Below are 19,955 nucleotides of genomic sequence, written 5' to 3'. Positions count from 1 at the left end.
CAGGCTTGAACCCATACCGCGAAGGAGGAAAAGAACGGGGAAAAAAACTTGACGTCTTTGCTGCTACGACCACCGCCAAACCGGAAGTGACATAGGTTTAAATTAAGGCTAGACAATCGAAAGGAAAGGATGACTTTTAAAAATATCGTCGAAAAAAGCGACCCCCCCCCCCCCACCTGTAGAAAAGTGCCCAGTTGAAGGTGAAGATATTAACGTTTTTAGCCAATTTTTCGATATTTGTCGTATGAAAGGTCGAACTTCAAAACGATACTGATCTTGGTAAAATTTGCCGCCTCTGTCGAAAGTTTAAGGCAGACATGCAAACATACATACATACATTTATATATTGGTAACTAAAATTTTTCGACCCAAACCGATGAAAAAGCTTGCCCTATCTCTGAATAAACTTTATGTAAAATTTCAAATGTTTAGACCAGAAATTGTCTGAATAATTTGGTAGGGACTGCAGAGTTAAATTTTTTTTAAAACTTTGACCCCTATTATGACCCCCTTAACATTTATTGTTTTGGGCTCAAATCAAGTTATTAAGTTAGATCCATATCCAAGGAACCTATATCTAAAATTTCAAGTGTTTAGACCCAAAATTGTCGGAGGAGTTTGGTAGAGGTTCTCAAAGGTCAAATCATTAACAGCCAAATTTCTGGCTGAAAACGGATTACAAAGATTTTCCCAAATCTCAGTACCCTGTATATCAAATTTCGAGTCTGTAGACTTAAAATTGACAGAGTGATTGTGTATGGAAATGTACCCACACACGTTCACTTTTATAGATATAGATTAAATCATATTGAAAATGAGCAAATATTATATCTTTCTTGGGATTTTATTTTTTTTGTATTTCGCAAGACACACTCATCTTTTCAATAATTAAACAAAAAACTAATTGAATATTATCTTTAATAAAGCAAACCTATCAAGATAGTAGAAACTTTAGCAAGTTAAGAGGAGCAATTCATAAATTAAAAAAATAAGGAATAAAAGTTACATAGGGAGAGAAGTGGAAAAGAATCTCTTTAGGCCATGGCATTTCGAAGCTAAATGCTTCTCATCAGAAGAGAAAAACTGGCATTATAACATAAGGATACACACACAAAAAAAAAATTTGGCTTGAAAATATTTAGATTAGAAATTAAAAATTTTTTTCAAAAAATGGGGTGAATTAATGGGGACTATTAAAGGGGATCAAAATGAAAGTTCCCATTAATTCACGCCATATTTAAAAAAAATTTTTTTCATTTCTAATCTAAATTTTCTCCTAAATGTTAAGCTGGTTTTATTTTTTTATATACTCTTATAGTGTTGTTAGGCCAGTTTTTCTCCTCTTTTGATGAAAAGCATTTAACTTTGAAATGCCATGGCTTAAAGAGGTTTCTTTCCTATTTCCTTTTATTGTTGTATTCTGCAAGATCTTTTAAGCTACACCAGTTGGGCAGTAGAGGACATGACACCATGTTGCGTCGTATCGTCCTCGTCTCCACATTTGCAGTTTGGTTTGGGTCAGTTTTGTAGCCCATTTAATCATGACAACTTTTGATCGATTCATTCTTGTTCTTGGGCACTTTTTTTTCAGAGTGCTTTTAACCCAAAGGAATGGATTCAGCAATGGGAATTCCCATTTTAGTTGAAGAGGAAGGCATTTTTTAACTGTCTGGTCCACTGCCGTAGTCTGATCTCTTCCTGCGATGTTATTAGAGGTTTGACATGGTTTAGTCATTGGGCCATTGGTTTGCGTTCATAAAGGAGATGGCGTTCGTCACTGGTCACCTACTCATCTGGCAACTTCCCATCTCATCTCGCATTTGCAGGGGAAATGTCATTGAGAAGATACAGGTTGTTCAGAATGTAACCCTTTCTGTCCGAACGACATCCAGCGAGTGATGTCACCAGATTTGTCCACTCTGGGTCTCGTTTGGTCTTTTGGACTGGGCTGTTTGTTTGACGAGAGTCCTGGTTGATGAGAGGATCCGATTGAACAGGTTGCCATTCTTCTCGCATTGCTTCTGATAGTGTGTGCAATCCGTTGAGTCTCAGCTGGCAATAAAGGAGGACTAACCCTAACCCGACTCCTCCCATGTCAGCATGTTGGATAATGTACAGGAAGTAGAGGGGAGCGCCTTCCACCGTGTAAGGAGACAATGGTTTAAGTTGACTTCTGTTTTCCTGTTTGTTCAGCCATTTTTTGATTTGAATTTTGTTGGAATTGAACATGTCACTCAGTACCTTGTATCAAGGCCACTGAACATTCTCTCTCTCTGGAATATTACAAATAACCATGGTTCACTGGGATTGATTTTCTGGAAACTTCTACACATAGTCTAAACTCTAACTTCTACACATAGTCTAAACTCTAACTTGTACACATAGTCTAAACTCTAACTTGTACACATAGTCTAAACTCTAACTTGTACACATAGTCTAAACTCTAACTTGTACACATAGTCTAAACTCTAACTTGTACACATAGTCTAAACTCTAACTTGTACACATAGTCTAAACTCTAACTTGTACACATAGTCTAAACTCTAACTTGTACACATAGTCTAAACTCTAACTTGTACACATAGTCTAAACTCTAACTTGTACACATAGTCTAAACTCTAACTTGTACACATAGTCTAAACTCTAACTTGTACACATAGTCTAAACTCTAACTTGTACACATAGTCTAAACTCTAACTTGTACACATAGTCTAAACTCTAACTTGTACACATAGTCTAAACTCTAACTTGTACACATAGTCTAAACTCTAACTTGTACACATAGTCTAAACTCTAACTTAATGCACCAAATTTTATGTTGAGGTTTGAAAATATAAACATTCAAATTTTTGCAAATGTTTTTTAAACGGTTTTCATTATTAAAAAAAAAAAAAAACGAAATATTGTTCTATTAAACCTTTTATTGTTTAAATAATTTAGCTCGTTTTATTAAAAAAAAACAAATAATAAAGGTTGTGGCTTTCGGGACAAAATCAAAGTAGTACCTGTTCTTCAGATACTGCACCTCAATTTCTTGTTCTCTGTCAGTGGAGGAGAAATTCTTCACGAGTGAGACAATTTTTATTTTTGTTCCTTTTCTCCACGTTAAAAAACGACCCTGGTGTCTAACTTTGTCCCGTGGGGAGGCATTGTAAATAGGAAGGTTGAAAAGATATTTTTCACTCAACAATGAGCTTTGGAAAATTGTCGGTGAAAAAAAAAACACAGTCGCTACAAAATAAGCATTTTATTATTTCTAGTCGCTACTTAGAAAAATCACTCGCAAATGCTACTATTTCACTCACTAACAACGTAAAGCTCTGTGCGTGAACAGTGAATGGCATAAAAAATGTTGTAAACAAATCAGTTTTGCTTTTCTTTTTTTTATATAGGCATCACCACGTATCAAGGCCAAGAGGCCACTCGAGGATAAGGGTTAAAGAGTGTACAGTAGAAATTGGACAATATAGTAATCGTTAATGGAGATTCGGTAAATTTGTTAACTTATATGGAACGGCTCATCAAAAACTTGTTTACGTTAGACTTGAAGACAACTATATTGTAGTCAGCTGGAAAGCAGAAAAACGCAAGACAATTCCACAGGCGTGCAGTTCTAAGAAAGAAGCTTTGCTCATGGAATCTACGTTTATGTTTAGGCACAGATAAAGAGTGGGGGGAAACTAGTAATAGTGTTTTCTGCTAGACGGGTGTTTCTTGTGAAAGTTTGGTGAGGAGGGACCATAGAATGGAGCTCAGCCGAGCACTTGCCATGAAAATAACGATAAAGCAGAGACAAACTCGTAACATCTCTTCTGTGAGAAAGAGGATGCTGAGAAGAGAAAAGGACATCCTCTACTAAGCTACGAAGTCTATTTTGAACTCTATGAAGGCAGGATAAGTCCTTTCTAGCAGCTCCTGCCCAGATGTGGCAACAGTACTCCATCCTTGGACGTACCTGGCTCTTATATAGATAGAGAATTGCATCAGCAGTGAGATATCTACTGGATCAATAGAAGGATCCCACCATTTTTCCAGCGGCCTTGGCAACGGATTTAATGTATGTGTTCCATTTAAGATCAGGAGTAAAGGTCAAGCCCAGAAGCTTGTCAAAACATGAGGCCTCCCCAAGATGAGAGCCATTCATTTCAATTGATGCCAGATGGGGATCAGAACGCTGATGATGTAAAGATAGAAGCTTGGTTTTAGATGCATTAAAAGTAACAAGCCACCTCTTTCCCCATTGTACCACTTGCTCAAGATCAGAGGAGAGAGAATCAGAGAGAACTTGGTCGTTTACGGTCTTAGATGTGCTACCATAGATAGTAGTGTCATCAGCATAGATGTCTACGAATGATGTAAGGATATGATTTGGAAGATCATTAATATAGATCAGGAAGAGAGTTGGGCCTAGGATGGACCCTTGAGGGAATCCAGCATTAATACTAAGAGTTTCTGATTTCTGCCCATCAACTACTACTCTTATGAACCTATCAGAGAGAAATGATTCAATAATTGAGAAGATATTTCCAGCTATACCGTAGCTGGAGATCTCGTGAAGTAAACCTTTATGCCATACTCTATCAAAGGCCTTTGATATGTCAAGAGCAATTGCCCTAGAAAGGTAGCCTCCGTCGAGAGATTCACTAATCCTATGAGATATAACTGTAAGCACATCTGCTGTAGATCTAGCAGAACGGAAACAATATTGCGTGTCACTAAGAAGGTTATTTTTGCTGAGATGGTTGATTACTTCTCTATTTAACACAGATTCCAGCAACTTATGACGCACAGGAGACTTATTGACCTGTACTGTGAGGGAGATGAGCGATCACTTGAATTCTTAAATACGGGGCATACTGATGAGATTTTCCATGGTGACGGGAAGCAATTCTCCTTAAAACAACGTTCAAACAGTTTTATAAGGATGGGCGCAAGTTCTGGTTGAAGCCTTTTGAGTACTATAATTGGAATATCGTCAGGGCCAGTTGCTTTACTGGAATCAAGGTTTTCGATTAGCTTGGCAACATCACATACAGATATTTGTATATCACATAGCATGTTTTCTGATACAGGAGGAAATATTGGAGGTTGGTAGCCTTTGTCGCAAAGGTTAGAATTAGCTGCAAATTCTTGGCAAAGAGTTTGGCTTTGTCTGATGCTGACGTGATTACCTCAGGTCCATTTATGAGAGTTTGGATAGAGCACAGGATTCTGTTTGCTATTTGCCAAAACTGGTGGGAACCAAGCTGCTGCTCAGCTACTTTGGACTTGACGGACTGAGCATACAACTTTCTCGCGTTCTTTATTACTTTTTTTCACAATGATTGCTGGAAGTCCTGAAAGCGGCTTTATTCTCGGTACATCTATTATGTTGGAAGCAATGGAAAAAGTGATTTCTATGCGCAATGGCAGCAGCACATTCCGGAGAGAACCATGGCTGGCTGTTAAGTTTTTGCTGAAATTTTTTCGAGAGTATGAAATGGTCTATACCTACAATTAACCATTCTGTCAGGTCTGATACCATAGAGGGCACATCCTTTTTAAACATGGAACGCAGAGGTAGATCTGATATAAATGTGCGGAAGCTATCCCAGTCAGCCATAGAGTATCGATATGCTGTACGATGGAGAGGTACATCTGAGGACTTATTATATGTCATTTTTATCTTAACTGATACAGCGGAGTGGTCAGAAGATCCAAGTGGAGACAGAACAGAAGCTGAACACAGTTCAGGGCAAGTTGTGAGAAAGCGGTCTAGGAGACTTGCATATTGTCCGTCAGTATCGGGAACAAGGGTGGGTTCGTGAACAATCTGAGTGAGATCATAAGCAATGGAGAAATTATGACAGAACCTCCCCTCATCATCGGTCTTGTATGAGTGAGTTAACCATTCCACATTGTGAACATTGAAGTCTCCACAGACATGAATATTAGCTGAAGGATAAGCAGATAGGAGGTGGTCAATTTTCTCAGATATGCTTTTAAAGATAGTAACTCCGCTGTTGTGGGGGGGCGATAGAGAGCAAATATAAATCCAGTAGTTTGAGCAAGTGCAACCCGGAAGCACATATAGGGTAAGTTAGGATCTTCTCTGGAGATGTCCCTACCTCATGGAAAGCCATCTTTTATATAGGCACATATTCCATGCCTATGGCGATCTTGGGGGTCAGATTTGGAAGTTAAATTAGAGTATCCTTTAATTACAGACTCATTTAGGGAAATAGTCTGTCCAATGCCGGTTTCACTTAGAAATAATATGTCTGGTTTAGTCTCCTGTAATTGGGTTTCAATCTCTGGAAGTTTAGAACGTAGACCCCTGATGTTAGAGAAGGAGACCTGGTAGTGGGGGGTCTACGTTAGAAGTTGGAGGTCCAGGTTTAATTGTGTGTTTTTTATTGAGACTTTTCATGATGGTGTTTTGGGATTTGTGGACTAGGTCGACAGACATGCATGAAGCAGGGCAGAGAAGGAAAGTAAGAGAGAAATAGAAGAAATTTTTTTTTTTTTTGTAGCACATGAAAAGGTAAAGCTGTGACAATTACCCACTAGTATGGCATCGAGAGGCCCCACCAGAAGCTACTCCATGGTCCAGAATCCATTCACCAAATGGCAATACAGCAGCCCCACTTTGCACCTGCTGATAGGACAGCCTCCTTAGTGGTTAATCCAAGGTTCGCGTCCCTGACTATCAGGCGGATAACGTCAGCCCAGATAAAGCGTTTACCTCCAGCACCTTTACGAGTGACATGGCTACAAGGATAAACATAGAAACAGAAAATTTCCGACATCCCTGGCGGCTGTTCACGAAAAATACTGCCAACCTAGAAAACAGCTTTTTCTTCTCCCTTTGTCAGAAAAATCACTCATTAAAAATGAGGACTGAGAGACAAATAAAGAGAAGCAAGAGTAACGGCAGCTGCCGATAACTCATCCACAATGCATTGTCTACTCTCCATTAAAAAAAAAAAAAAAAAAAAAAAAATTATGCACTTAATAAAAGTCCATTTGGTGTGTTTAAGAGGGGGTTAGGTGAAAGATTCCCATCTCACCAACTGAAAATGAAAACAATTGCAAAATCTTTTATGCTATCAACTTGGAAAATATAAACATTTATAGACAAGAAAAATCTATGATAAAAAAAAAAAATAAAATATATATTCCAAATGAACTTGCCAGATAGAATCGGCACATCTTTCCACAAGAAAACCATTTACACAATTAATAAAACAATGAAATAAAAATAATATTAGCACTTGCATCTAGAAAAGAAATATTACAAAATTCATAACGGCTATAATAAGACCTCCTTCGCGGCTGCAAATAGGAATTTCGACTTTATGAGTTATTTGTGTAGCTGTGATTCATGTTCTGTCCTATTTGAATTTTGCAATTCATTGATCCGTACTCCTTTCTGTTGGAATTCTATTGCTTTGTTCCATTTGACTTGTGCAGTTGAACCATTCTTTTTTTTTTTTTTGTCTCCTCTTCCATCCCACACAATGCATGTTGGGATGAAGTGCGCTAAAAATTAGTTTTCTATAATTTTTAAATTTTCATTTCAGCTTCTTGACGCGTGTGTGAATAACTGCGGCCGTGCATTCCACCTGGAAATTTGTTCGCGGGATTTTGTATCGGAATGTCGGACCCTAATTGGCCAAAAGGTAAGATTATTCTGCAAAGAACATTCACATTTTGATCATCACAAAATGTCCGATGTTTCAAAAAACGTGGTTTTATTTTCTACGGACAGATTTTCTGGCGTTGTGCCGGAATGAATTAGATTTTCTGTGTACTCCTTTGCCCCACCCTCATTCTTTTTATTAACCCTAACCCTAACCCTAACCCTCATTCTTTTTATTACAATCTTTATTTTTTTATTTCTGTTTCACTTTTTGTCTTACTCTAGTGTCTAATTTGGTCCTTTGCGATTACAAGTTGTCATCATCATGATTATTATAGTGTTTCACTCCATCTTGAGGCCCATCATCGGGCAGTGCCTGAGGCATCTCTCAGGTCCACATCTGAGCGCGCCTCAGTCAGGGGACAGTCTGTGAGGATGTGTAATTGTGTAATATAGTCTGTATGTCTGCAGCGCAGGGACACCAAACGTCATGTACATAGCCCCACTTGTGCAAGTTGTCCCATGTTATCAATCATCGCTCGGGCTCAGTTGAGTGTTTACACTCTTTCCGCAGAGTTCAGAGCCTGCTGGAAGGTCTTCTTTTGGTGCTGAGAAATTGTTGTTGTCTTTGACTGACCCATTCCTCTGCAATGCAGGCAAAAGGACAAGGCTGACTGTGACTGTGACGATCTGAAGTGATTGGCTGCTACAGTAAATTATTTACTAAAATATGACAAGGTGAGACTGAAGTATTGTGATCCTGGCACGAGAGTTAGTGTAATAGCAGGATATATAACTCTGTTTATTGTACGGTCGATTATCAAGGTAGTTAGGGTTACGATTTGTTGTAGAGTTATATGAGGGCAGTCGATAGATTGGCTGTTTGCCTTCTGGTATTGATTAGACGTGTTTAAATGAGGGAAGGAGGCGATGTCTGTTTTGAGATGTAAAAAAATCTTTTGTTAGTAATTGTAGGAGTTTGTGATGTGATTTAATTCAAAAACCATTGGGATTCTGTTTTTTTTTTTTTTTTTTTTTTTTTTTTCCAAGTTAATAGTTTTGACCTTCAGTTTTGATGCCTGGTGTACTGCTGTTTTGATAAATTTGAGGATTACTTTTCTGTTTAAAAATTGTAAGATGAGTACATCATTTTTTTTAATGGTTTTTTTAAATTTATTTCTTATCATTCTCATGTCATTTTTCTCCATGCATTTTTTTTTCTTTTCTTTTGAAAACTTTTTAATGAATTTTTCTTCAACTTGTTCTTTATAGGCTCATCCAAAAGTCGCTCAACGACTGAAATTATTGATAAAACGATGGGCTGAAATGCCAGAATTTAAAGATGATCCTTCCCTCAGGTGAGTTTCTAAATAAATAAATAAATATATAAATAAATATATAAGATAATGAATCTTTAAATTGATTCAAATAAATGCAAATGTGTGTTTAGGGTTTCTTACTGCAAATTATTTTGTTTTTAGTTTTTCAGTCTCCTGCTGATCATAGAATAATTAAAATTGAATATTTTTTTTCATTTTCAATTGTAAAATTTTAATCAAATTAATGGAAATCATTGTATGACAACAAAAATTCCAATTTACTTTTATTTTGGTCATTAAAAAATTAAATCATTTAACTATGTTTTAATCATAGTGTGCACTTAGTAATCATTCTTGTACTGCTTCAAAGTAATACATTGCATATATAAGTAATACATTGCATATATAAGTAATACATTGCATATATAAGTAATACATTGCATATATAAGTAATACATTGCATATATAAGTAATACATTGCATATATAAGTAATATATCGCATATATAAGTAATATATCGCATATATAAGTGTGACGTCAGAGCAAAGCGAACATTCAATCTCTCTACTTACTCTCTATCTATATCTCGCTATCTCTCTCTCTTCCTAAGATCTAATCAACCAGACAACCTTCTCTCTCTGTAAATGATGTGGCATGGCAGACACTTGGCTGAGGGAAGTGGGACAGAGGTTGGGTGTTAATATCGCCATAACGAGCGGAAATACGTCGTCATGGCAACCAGACAGCGAACATTTGTGGTGGGAAAAGCGGACCACGAGGGATTTGAAAATAAGAAATAAACAGTTGGCGAAAAGAAGCGCTACAGCCCGGTGTACAAACATTATCTCCGAGAATCGAACCTCATCGAAGATTGAGATTTGAATCAATTGAATTGCGGATTATTATTCAAATACAATCGTATTGTCGATTGAACTCAATATTTAGTCTGATTGAGATTTGAATTAATTAAATTGCGGATTATTATTCAAATACAATCGTATTGCCGATTGAACTCACATATATTCTTCTTTGGAACTAAGATTCGAGGAAGAGATAGAAAACGATAAAAATAGGGGAAGTCGAAACTCTACCGATCGAGGATGTGGATATGCTTTTAGGAAACGACTTAGCTGGATCCAGAGTAATGGCTACGGGTATACCAGAACAGAGGGAGGTCAGAAAATGGGCGCCAAAAGCGAACTCAAATCAGAAAAAGGCGGGAGTGGTGACGCGCGTACAAACTCGAACACGTAGCAGAGAGGAGGAGGTGGAGGAGGAAAAACATAGGCAGCCAGAGGAGATGGCGCAAGAATCAGGAGAAAATTGCGGGAAGATCAAGAAAAGGCGCGAAATACTGACAAGAAAGGAAGATGGCGAACACAACATCTTACGTGATCAAACCACTACGGAAGATCTTATCGAAAAACAGAAGATGGATCCAAGCCTTAAGAAATATTTCGATTTGGACGAAGGGAATATTGAAAAAGATAATAGCACCTCGGAATATCATATCTGCAATGGAATCCTGATGAGAAGATGGAGACCGAAGAATACCCCTGATATCGAAGACTGGGAAAATAGAGATCAGGTAGTAATACCTCAGGACTACCGGGTGCTTATCTTAAAAACAGCACATGAAATGCCGTTAGCGGGACATTTGGGGATAAATAAATCTTACGACAAAATAACTAGACACTTTTACTGGCCAGGGATAAAAAGAGATGTAATAAAGTTTTGCAGCACATGCCATACGTGTCAGATAGCGGGAAAGGCTAATTCAAACATACCTACAGCTCCATTACAACCCATACCTATCACCGGCGAACCATTCAGCAAAGTGATCATAGACTGCGTAGGACCCCTTCCCCCGAACAAAGCAGGGAAACAAATATATATATTTACAATTATGTGCGCAACATCCAGATTCCCAGAAGCTATACCATTAAGAAACATATCATCTAAGAAAATAGTTGGAGCTCTGGTGAACTTTTTTACGAACTTCGGTTTGCCACAAGAAATACAATCGGATCAAGGATCAAACTTCACTTCCAAGATCTTTCAACAGGCCATTGAACAACTGGGCATCGAAGCGATTCGAGCGAGCGCATATCACCCTGAATCACAAGGAGCACTCGAGTGATTCCACTCCACATTGAAAAGCATGCTTCGAGCATACTGCACGGAGAGTCAAAAAGAATGGGATGAAGGACTACCTTTCGTTATGTTTGCAGCGAGAGAAGCTACCCAAGAGTCACTCGGATATAGCCCATTCGAGCTGATATACGGACACTTAGTCAGGGGACCATTAAAACTAATAAAAGAAAAATGGCTGGTGGACACTTCAAGACAACCGAATTTGTCGGAATACGTACTAAAGATGAGAAAACGGATAAGGGAAGCAAACGACTTGGCTAGGGAACATTTGGAGCACACCCAAACCAAAATGAAATTAAGATATGACAAAAAGACGATCCAACGGGAATTTGAAGTGGGGGACGAATTACTTCTTTTATTACCAATGAATACCCATCCACTCAAATCCAAGTTCCAAGGACCTTATAAAGTTATAAGGAAGGTCAGTGACCTAAACTATATCATCGGAACACCGGATAGAAGAAGAAAAACTCGAAAATGCCACATAAATATGCTGAAGTCATATCATAGCAGAAATGAAGAAATGGCAAAAATAGCCGCATGCGAACCGGAGTTGAGTGAGAGCGAAACATGTGATAGTCATGATTATTATGACGTGCTCCAAGAAAAATCACCTGAACTTCAGAATTTGGCAATCTTGGAAAAGCTGGGGGAGAAATTGGATCACTTGGGCACAACAGAACGGGAGGAGTTATCGAAGCTCATCGAAAGTTTCAGATGCTTATGCGGAGACGTGCCTAGCAAATCGAAAATAATAAATAAGTCGTACTATATCTGAAAACGTTATTTAAGAAAAAAATAACGTTTTCGGCCTTTTAAGGTGGGGGGATGTGACATCAGAGCAAAGCGAACATTCAATCTCTCTACTTACTCTCTATCTATATCTCGCTATCTTTCTCTCTTCCTAAGATCTAATCAACCAGACAACCTTCTCTCTCTGTAAATGATGTGGCGTGGCAGACACTTGGCTGAGGGAAGTGGGACAGAGGTTGGGTGTGAATATCGCCGTAACGAGCAGAAATACGTCGTCATGGAAACCAGACAACGAACATTTCTGGCGGGAAAAGCGGACCACGAGGGATTTGAAAATAAGAAATAAACAGTTGGCGAAAAGAAGCGCTACAGCCCGGTGTACAAACATTATCTCCGAGAATCGAACCTCATCGAAGATTGAGATTTGAATCAATTGAATTGCGGATTATTATTCAAATACAATCGTATTGTCGATTGAACTCACATATATTCTTCTTTGGAACTAAGATTCGAGGAAGAGATAGACTTTCGCCATCTCAACTTTTTTCTTGGATATTGTGTTTGCGAACTTATGATCCGTGTTTACCCTAACGGACAAAACAGCTAAGTTTGGCCTATCTCATGCCAATATCTTTTCTTATCCACAAACTTTTATACATATTGTACTATAATTGCATGTCGCATACATCTGGCAAACATCCCCAAAAATACGTCTATCTCACTCATTCTTTTTATCGGAGCTTTTTTTCTTCTTTCTTTTTGTATATAAAAGTCTTCCTTGAATTTTAAACTTTTGAGTGTTTGTTTCGTCATTCATTGCTCTGTTGTTCCATTCCCCTTAATGATATGTTTCGCTGGTTGATCCGACATCCGACGATTAACCGAAGATAATTATGAGATATTGGATATAAAATAAAATAAATTTTTGTGTCTCGATCTGATTGCCAATCAATTCGGTCATCCATTAACCGGGTCGTGACATACGTAATACATCGCATATATAAGTAATACATCGCATATATAAGTAATACATCGCATATATAAGTAATACATCGCATATATAAGTAATACATTGCATATATAAGTAATACATTGCATATATAAGTAATACATTGCATATATAAGTAATATATCGCATATATATAAGTATCCCCACATGTCGCGCAGGAGACTGAAGTCAGTTTCCTATCAAGGTGATCAGATTTATTCAACCAGTCCATTTAGCATATTGATTAGTGTTCACTAATTGGTCAAGAAACTATGGTTCAATCCTTGTTTAAGTCAAAGACTCCAAAATGATACAAGGTGTTTTCAATAAGTTTCCAGATTTTTTTCTTATGGGCATTTTTATTGATAGTACACACATGAAACTCTAGTAGTAATCTCCTCTGGCTGCAATGCACTTGTACCATTCCAACAACTTCTGGAAGGCCCCATGGAAGTCTTCTGTGTGAATGTGTCAATGACCCTTGTCACAACCTCTTCAATCTCCACAACTGTCTCATAACGACAGCCTCTAAGGTTTTCTTGAGCTTAGGGAATAACCAAAAATCACAGGGAGCAAAATCTTATAGAAAGGGTGAGGAACTGACTTGATGTCCATCTTGGTCAAATCTGTGACAAGGATGGAGTTGTGAACTGGTGTCTTGGGACAATCTTTGCGCAAATCTCCCGCATCTTCAGTTCCTTGCAAATAATTGTGTGTATAGTTCCCACACCGACCTCAAACTGTGCACGTATTGTCTTTATAGAAGCATTCCGTAGGTTTCTATGGCAATTTTTCCAAGTTTAAAACAGAATTTTATTGCATATTGTTCTTGTAAAGTGTCCTCACGTTCAGATTGCAACCAACTGTGACAATCAGGCTTTAGTAGGGTGTGTTCCAATCCATGCTGTAGCTGTTCATTTGAACCTGAAATCATAAAAATTAGTCAGTCATCTCATAAGATGTATAGCAATAACATACTGAATTTTCAAGAGTCTGCAACAATTTTAGATGCCTGTACAAAAAAGCTTGGAAACTTATTGAAGGCACCTCATATTTGATACCTCCTTGATACACTTTCAGCATATGTTGAGAATCAAAGCAATGTGGAGTAATCTTAGGATAGAAGTGACACCCTCCCTTATATCTTGGTGTAATAGCTACTGAAAAGGGAACCTTTGGATCATCCTCAGTCTGTTATCCAGTCAATCCTCCTTTATGGCTGTGAAATATTGCCAATGAAGGCGACTAATCATTTGGAATTTGAAGTCTTCAACAATGATTGCCTCTGCCACATCTTGCATTGCCGAAAGATTTTGTCTTAAATGCTGCTCTCCATCAAAACTTCAATCTTAAGTTTTTGTCATCCGTCCTGTTGTAATATTTTTGATGGTTTGGATGTATGACTCATCTTCTGAAAGGAGAGATAATTCACCGTGTAATACTTATCTCTCTTAAGATAAGTATTACACGGTGAATTATCTCTCTTCCTGGGTGGCCGAAAGCGAATCTGCAAACAGCTGAGGACTTGGACAATAACCATCAAGAAGGACTTGGACAATAACCATCAAGAAGGACTTGGACAATAACCATCAAGAAGGACTTGGACAATAACCATCAAGAAGGACTTGGTGGAACTTTTGGGTTCATGGATGGTTGGCCATTGACACTGGAATAGTAATTGACTAGCAATCTTGTGCAGCCTTGCTCAGGACCACCGTACATAGGCTGCCATGAAGTGTGAGTTAGGGAAGAAACTTTACCAGGGTGAACGTTGTTGCAACTACATCAAAGTGGCACTGTGCATTGAAAATGCAATAAAAAAAAAAATGTTTCTTTAAATATGAATCCATTAAAGTTTGTGTGTAGATGATTTCTTAAAACTGTCATAATTTGAATGAATATATAAAATTACGAAAAATAGTTTTCCCATTTTTATTTCTAATTTTTCTATTTTTTTTTTTTTTTTTGTTTAATTTGAAATATTTAATATCTTATCTATTTTGGTTTTTAGTATTTTTAATTTTTTAAATAATTTATTTATTTTATTTATTTTTTTTTTTTAGTTTAATTCCTTCTTTGTATGAAAGTTTGAAAAAAGAAGGACATGAATTTGCGGATCCAGACACTATGGTAAGTTGGGCTCATTTGCAAAAACACTATTTTGTTTTTGTCAAATGAGGAAAAGCAATTATTTTTTACAATTTTTTTTTCATGAAATAATTTCTTTGTTCTGCGAGAAATCCAAAAACGTTTCGTGAATTGTAAAAATCAAATCTTGAATACAATGCAGCGTGTAAGAACGATATTAAAAAAAAAAATCATGTTCATTTTTACATCGTTTATTTTTTTTGGTGATTTTTTTTTTTTTAAATATTTTTGTAAAGATTTGATGCTAACTGCATTTGAATAAAAAAAACAAAAAAGAAAAATAACATCTTATTTTTAATAAAAGTTTTATAACGAAATGACTATCCAGTTGTAAATAGGTTTCCATGGCTTTCATGGGTCTGCCTTTTAACGACTGCCCAGGCCCCTGTTTGTTATTTGGCTCCACCCATAGTATCCCTCTCATGAATTTATTTATTTGCAAACTGTTATACTCCTCTTCATAGTAGTAATTGTTTCACCACATTTTGGCTAACTCATCCTCTGGCCTTCTTCAGATGATTAACTGCGATGGAATAGGAATACTGTACCTCCATAGTTGTTGTTGTCTCACCACGTTTTGGTCAAGTAAACCTCTCGCCTCTTTTGGGTAGGATTGAAACTGTTATCTTCAGACAATGCTCACCTGGAACTGTAGAAATTGAACACCTCTATCCACTGCACCATGGGCCCCGAAGGTTATGAGATTCAGCATTCGTATCCTGTCGCGGTTAATCACCTGAAGAAAGCCGGAAGATGAGTTGCCTGAAACGTGGTGATAGAACAACTACTATAAAGATGACGATAAGTCCGCAAATAAATAAATATACAAATTACTCATCTCAAAAGGGTGCCAAGAATAAAATATATATATATATATATATATATATAATACCCCCTCATGAAGTTGCCTAGCTTTCAAGTCCTCCTTGATAGTTATGCCGCTCAGATGTTGCATGAGTATCCGATGCCAGACAATTCATCAACTTCCATGATGCAGGCTCTGTTCATCCACCCACTATTCTGCTTAACATGACCGAACCAGTGAAGACGCTTGTCATGTAGTCCTACATCCAGAAGCGGAATTTAAATGTTTCCGTAAAAAACAAAGCTGCTAACATTCTCCATCTTCATATGACATATCTAATGAAGTATGGCTCATTCACCATCTTGAAGCTCGTCTGGACTGTGACGGCATTCGCTAGCATGCAGCATTGCATTACGGACATGGGTACGAACACTACACCATGCTTGTGTAAGGATATGCTCTTAGTGATGAGGAGTGGAAGAAGTTCCTGAAACTTGATTTAGTTTACATGATTTTTTTAAAAATAAAAACAAGTTAAAAGTTTAACTTTTTATATTATTGACATGATTGGGGATGTTCCTATTTACTTGCTTCCCCACAAGGGCGGAGTTAGACACAAGATCGGTTTTTAATGTGGGGAAAGTCAAGCTTCCAAAAATATAGGGGCATTCTGGATAGGAGCAAGAATAAAAATTGCCTCAGCTATGAAGGATTTCTCCTCCACTGATCAAAGAAAGAAAAGGTAAATTGTATCAGAACAGATACTACACTTTGTTACTAACCAAAAGGTCAAGTATGTTTGGTGATGTTACTGACATGATTAGTCATGTTATTGATCTGATTGGCAAAATATAGTCTTGCAGGAAAATCCCAAATCTTTTAAAACTTCTGTTATCTTGTACCATATTGCCACTGAAGCATAAAGAGTTATTGTGATAGGGGAAACCTAAATGGGGAGTTGGGCAGCAAGATGTTCATATTGCATTGAAATATCTGCATGTCAGAACAGTCGAGGGAGACTCAGTAGAGACAGAATTTCAAAAGCTAACAGTCCAAGAAATAAACTATTAGCATCTTCTGGCATTAAATGTAATTTGGTTAAGAAAACTTTTTAAAATTCAATGCAATTTAGTTAAGAAATAATTTTTTTTCTGTTAGTAATAACATTTAGAATAAAGATTTTTTTTTTTTTAATCCTTTTTTTCTACTTACATTTTTCTAACGTTGTCCGCTTTAATCGATATTTAATGCTTGTGTAAAATTTTGTGTTTCAGCCAAAGAAACCGATGCCGTTGATTTCCAATCCTGATGCCGTACAAACTCAACAAGAAGAAGATGACATTGCTAAAGGTTAGTGGGTGCATGTACGAAAAGCGGGAGTCCACACGAAGGTTATATTTTGATCAGATTGACATATAATTTAGAACAAATAATTAACGAAGACTAAAAACTAAAAAAAAAAAAACGAAAATGTAAAAGAATTATTAAACAATTTATTTTATTGTTTTTACTAAATTTAGATGGCAAAAGAATAAATTGATTTATTATTTTACCATCTAATTTACATATGCGTTTGTGGTATGTACATGCAAATGTATATTAATTAGATGGCAATGCTAAAAATAGATTCTCTTTCTCAAAATACTTAGAGGCATTAATAAATACTCATCATAAGAGAAATACAGAAGTCAATGATGAATGACTTGTTCGATTAATTATAAATTGCAGCCGATTAAAAGTTTTTATTTTTCTAAGCATATCTAAATTTCAAAGCTAAAAAGGTTCCCGAATCATCCTGGTAAAATTTTATATAATCACCATTTTAATATCAGTACAAAATATTTTCAAATGTTTTTTTAAATCAATAGAAAATTGGTTCTATAATAATGAATGTGAAATCTGTATAAATTAAAATATTGCATATTTTACGACCGGGCAACGCCGGGCAGTCAGCTAGTTATGTATATAAATAAATAAACTATGATAGCTGCCGTTTGGCATAAGAACTCTTTCAAATTGTAGAAGAATGAGTTTACTGGTTTCAGTTTTCCAGTATAATTTTTGTGGCCCTCAGCCACTTCCCCTGCTCAAAATGAAATATACTTATCTAAGTAATCTTAGTAATGTAAACTCAATCCCTATATATACATTTCAGTCCGTTCCGTCACGACACGCGCCAAATGCTGATGTAACGATGTTACATATCGTCTTGCATAAATATCAACAATTTACGTTTGACTAAAGGTTCGTTATCCAACCACTCAAAGGGATTTTGCTGTTTAAATTACATTTAGACTTCCTTGTTAATTTATCATCGATTTTGAACGGACTCACAGACTCACTGCCAACAATACAAAACCATAATATTGATCTAACCCAACATTTTAGACGTTTAACAAATTACGTTTCTCATACATAGGACCTCTACCGAGGGATGGCTGACAAAACAAAGCCTCACTAAGAATCTGTTTCTAAATAACATTATTTCATCACGGTTCGTAAACTGCAGAAGTAGAGGATAAGATTTTTATTTATGGTTCTAACAAAATTAACTGAAGATCTTCTTTGAAGTGACCAAATTTTGACACGAATCAAACAAGATATTTCTGATTCCACTGATCGTCTTTTTCTGCAGATTTCTATTTCAACAATCATCATAAACAGTTTAACATCTGATTTATGTGTTGGCATGTGTTGGACAGCTTTTAGAAATCAACTCATAAATGAACCAGGTCTTTACTTATCCCTCTTTCAAGTTCATTCTTATCACCTGTGCTGTTGTTTTCCTTGTCTTGCTTCTGCCAACTAACCCTGTTACATCAACTATTTTACGTTTACTAACTTATATTATCTAGATTTAATTTGGACGGTAAAATAGCTCGGATTAAATTTGTCTAAGATAAGATAAAATCTCAAAGGGAGCCTACTAACAGCAGGTGCAGTGTAAACAAATTGGTTGTGTGTTATATTCAGAGTTATTTATTGGCTGCTGGTGGCAATGGGATTATCAAGTTTTCTTTTGATTTTGTTCAGATTAAAAGAAGTGATTGGTCATCAGTTGCTGGAAAATTAGTATTGCACCTGCATTAATGGCTACAAGTTTTATATTCGCTTTAATGCATTTGACTACTTTTAAAGATTGACTTCCAAACCAACTTATTTTGGGGCACGTCTTTATTTATCCCTCATTCTTTCCAAATTTTTTTTTTCATTAAACTTGAAAGCTATATATATGAAGAATAAAATGCGTATAAATATGTTTGAAGCCAAAAACTGCAACGTGTAATTTTTTATAAAATAAACGAGTGGTTATTTTTTAAGAAATATATTTTGGAGTAAGACTCTTTTTCAATCTTTTTTTTTTCTCTTTTTCTTCGACATGATGTAGAGTGGAAGATAGTTCGATGAAGAGTCCATGTGATGTTGTTAACTGCAGGGTTTTTATGAAGCCGGATAGGTGACACATGGTCGTGCATTTTGAAAATCTGGGTATACACTCGTTTATTTTATAAAAAATTATGCGTTGCAGTTTTTGGCTTCAAACGTATTTATATGTATTTTATTCTTCAAATTTCACTCAGCGCTTCTAACGGATATAAAAAAAGAAAAACTACCCATATATATATATATATATATATATATATATATATATATATATTTATTTATTTCTGACACAAAAAAAATAAATTTTTTGTGTCATTTTTAATTATCAAATTTTTTTTATTTATTTTTAACACAAAAAAAAAAATGAGTGATTTTTTTTGTGCCATTTTTAGTTATCAATTTTTTTTTCCCAACACAAAAAAATAAATGAATTTTTGTGGTATTTTAGTTATCAAATTCTAACACAAAAAAATGAATGCTTTTTGTGGTATTTTTAGTTATTAAATTTTTTTTTTTTCCAGCCATTGCTCTTTCTTTACAAGAAGCCGAGAAATCCAAATCTGGTGGCACATTGTACCCATCGACATTTAACAGCACAAATAGCAGCTCTTTGCCAAAAAGCAAAGAGTACAGAAAAGTAAGTAAATTGGTTTGTTTTACTCTTCTTTATATCTGTATATTATGGCATGTGTTCTTTTCATAATTGAATAGTTTATTCCCTGCTTCTTTTGTGTCAGCTTGTTTGACTATTTGGTCTAGTGGTCTTCATTAATTTACTGTTCA

At 36.2% G+C, this 19,955-nt stretch overlaps 1 protein-coding gene across 1 annotated transcript in view; it reads left to right on the top strand.

Moving 5' to 3' along the window:
* The window catches only part of LOC145280143 (signal transducing adapter molecule 1-like), a gene marked incomplete in the record, with an annotated part of 80,184 nt that overhangs the window by 29,558 nt on the left and 30,671 nt on the right, over window positions 1-19,955 (top strand). Inside the window, 5 exon segments of the mRNA XM_080131911.1 lie at window positions 7,563-7,661; window positions 8,894-8,979; window positions 14,899-14,965; window positions 17,063-17,138; window positions 19,694-19,809. Coding sequence (XP_079988037.1) covers window positions 7,563-7,661; window positions 8,894-8,979; window positions 14,899-14,965; window positions 17,063-17,138; window positions 19,694-19,809 — 444 coding nt within the window.

The sequence above is a fragment of the Euprymna scolopes genome, chromosome 7, assembly GCF_053919585.1.
Source record: "Euprymna scolopes isolate OS-2025 chromosome 7, ASM5391958v1, whole genome shotgun sequence".
NCBI lineage: Eukaryota > Metazoa > Mollusca > Cephalopoda > Sepiida > Sepiolidae > Euprymna > Euprymna scolopes.
Note: the sequence above shows the minus strand (reverse complement) of the source record. Positions and strands in the feature narration are given on the sequence as shown.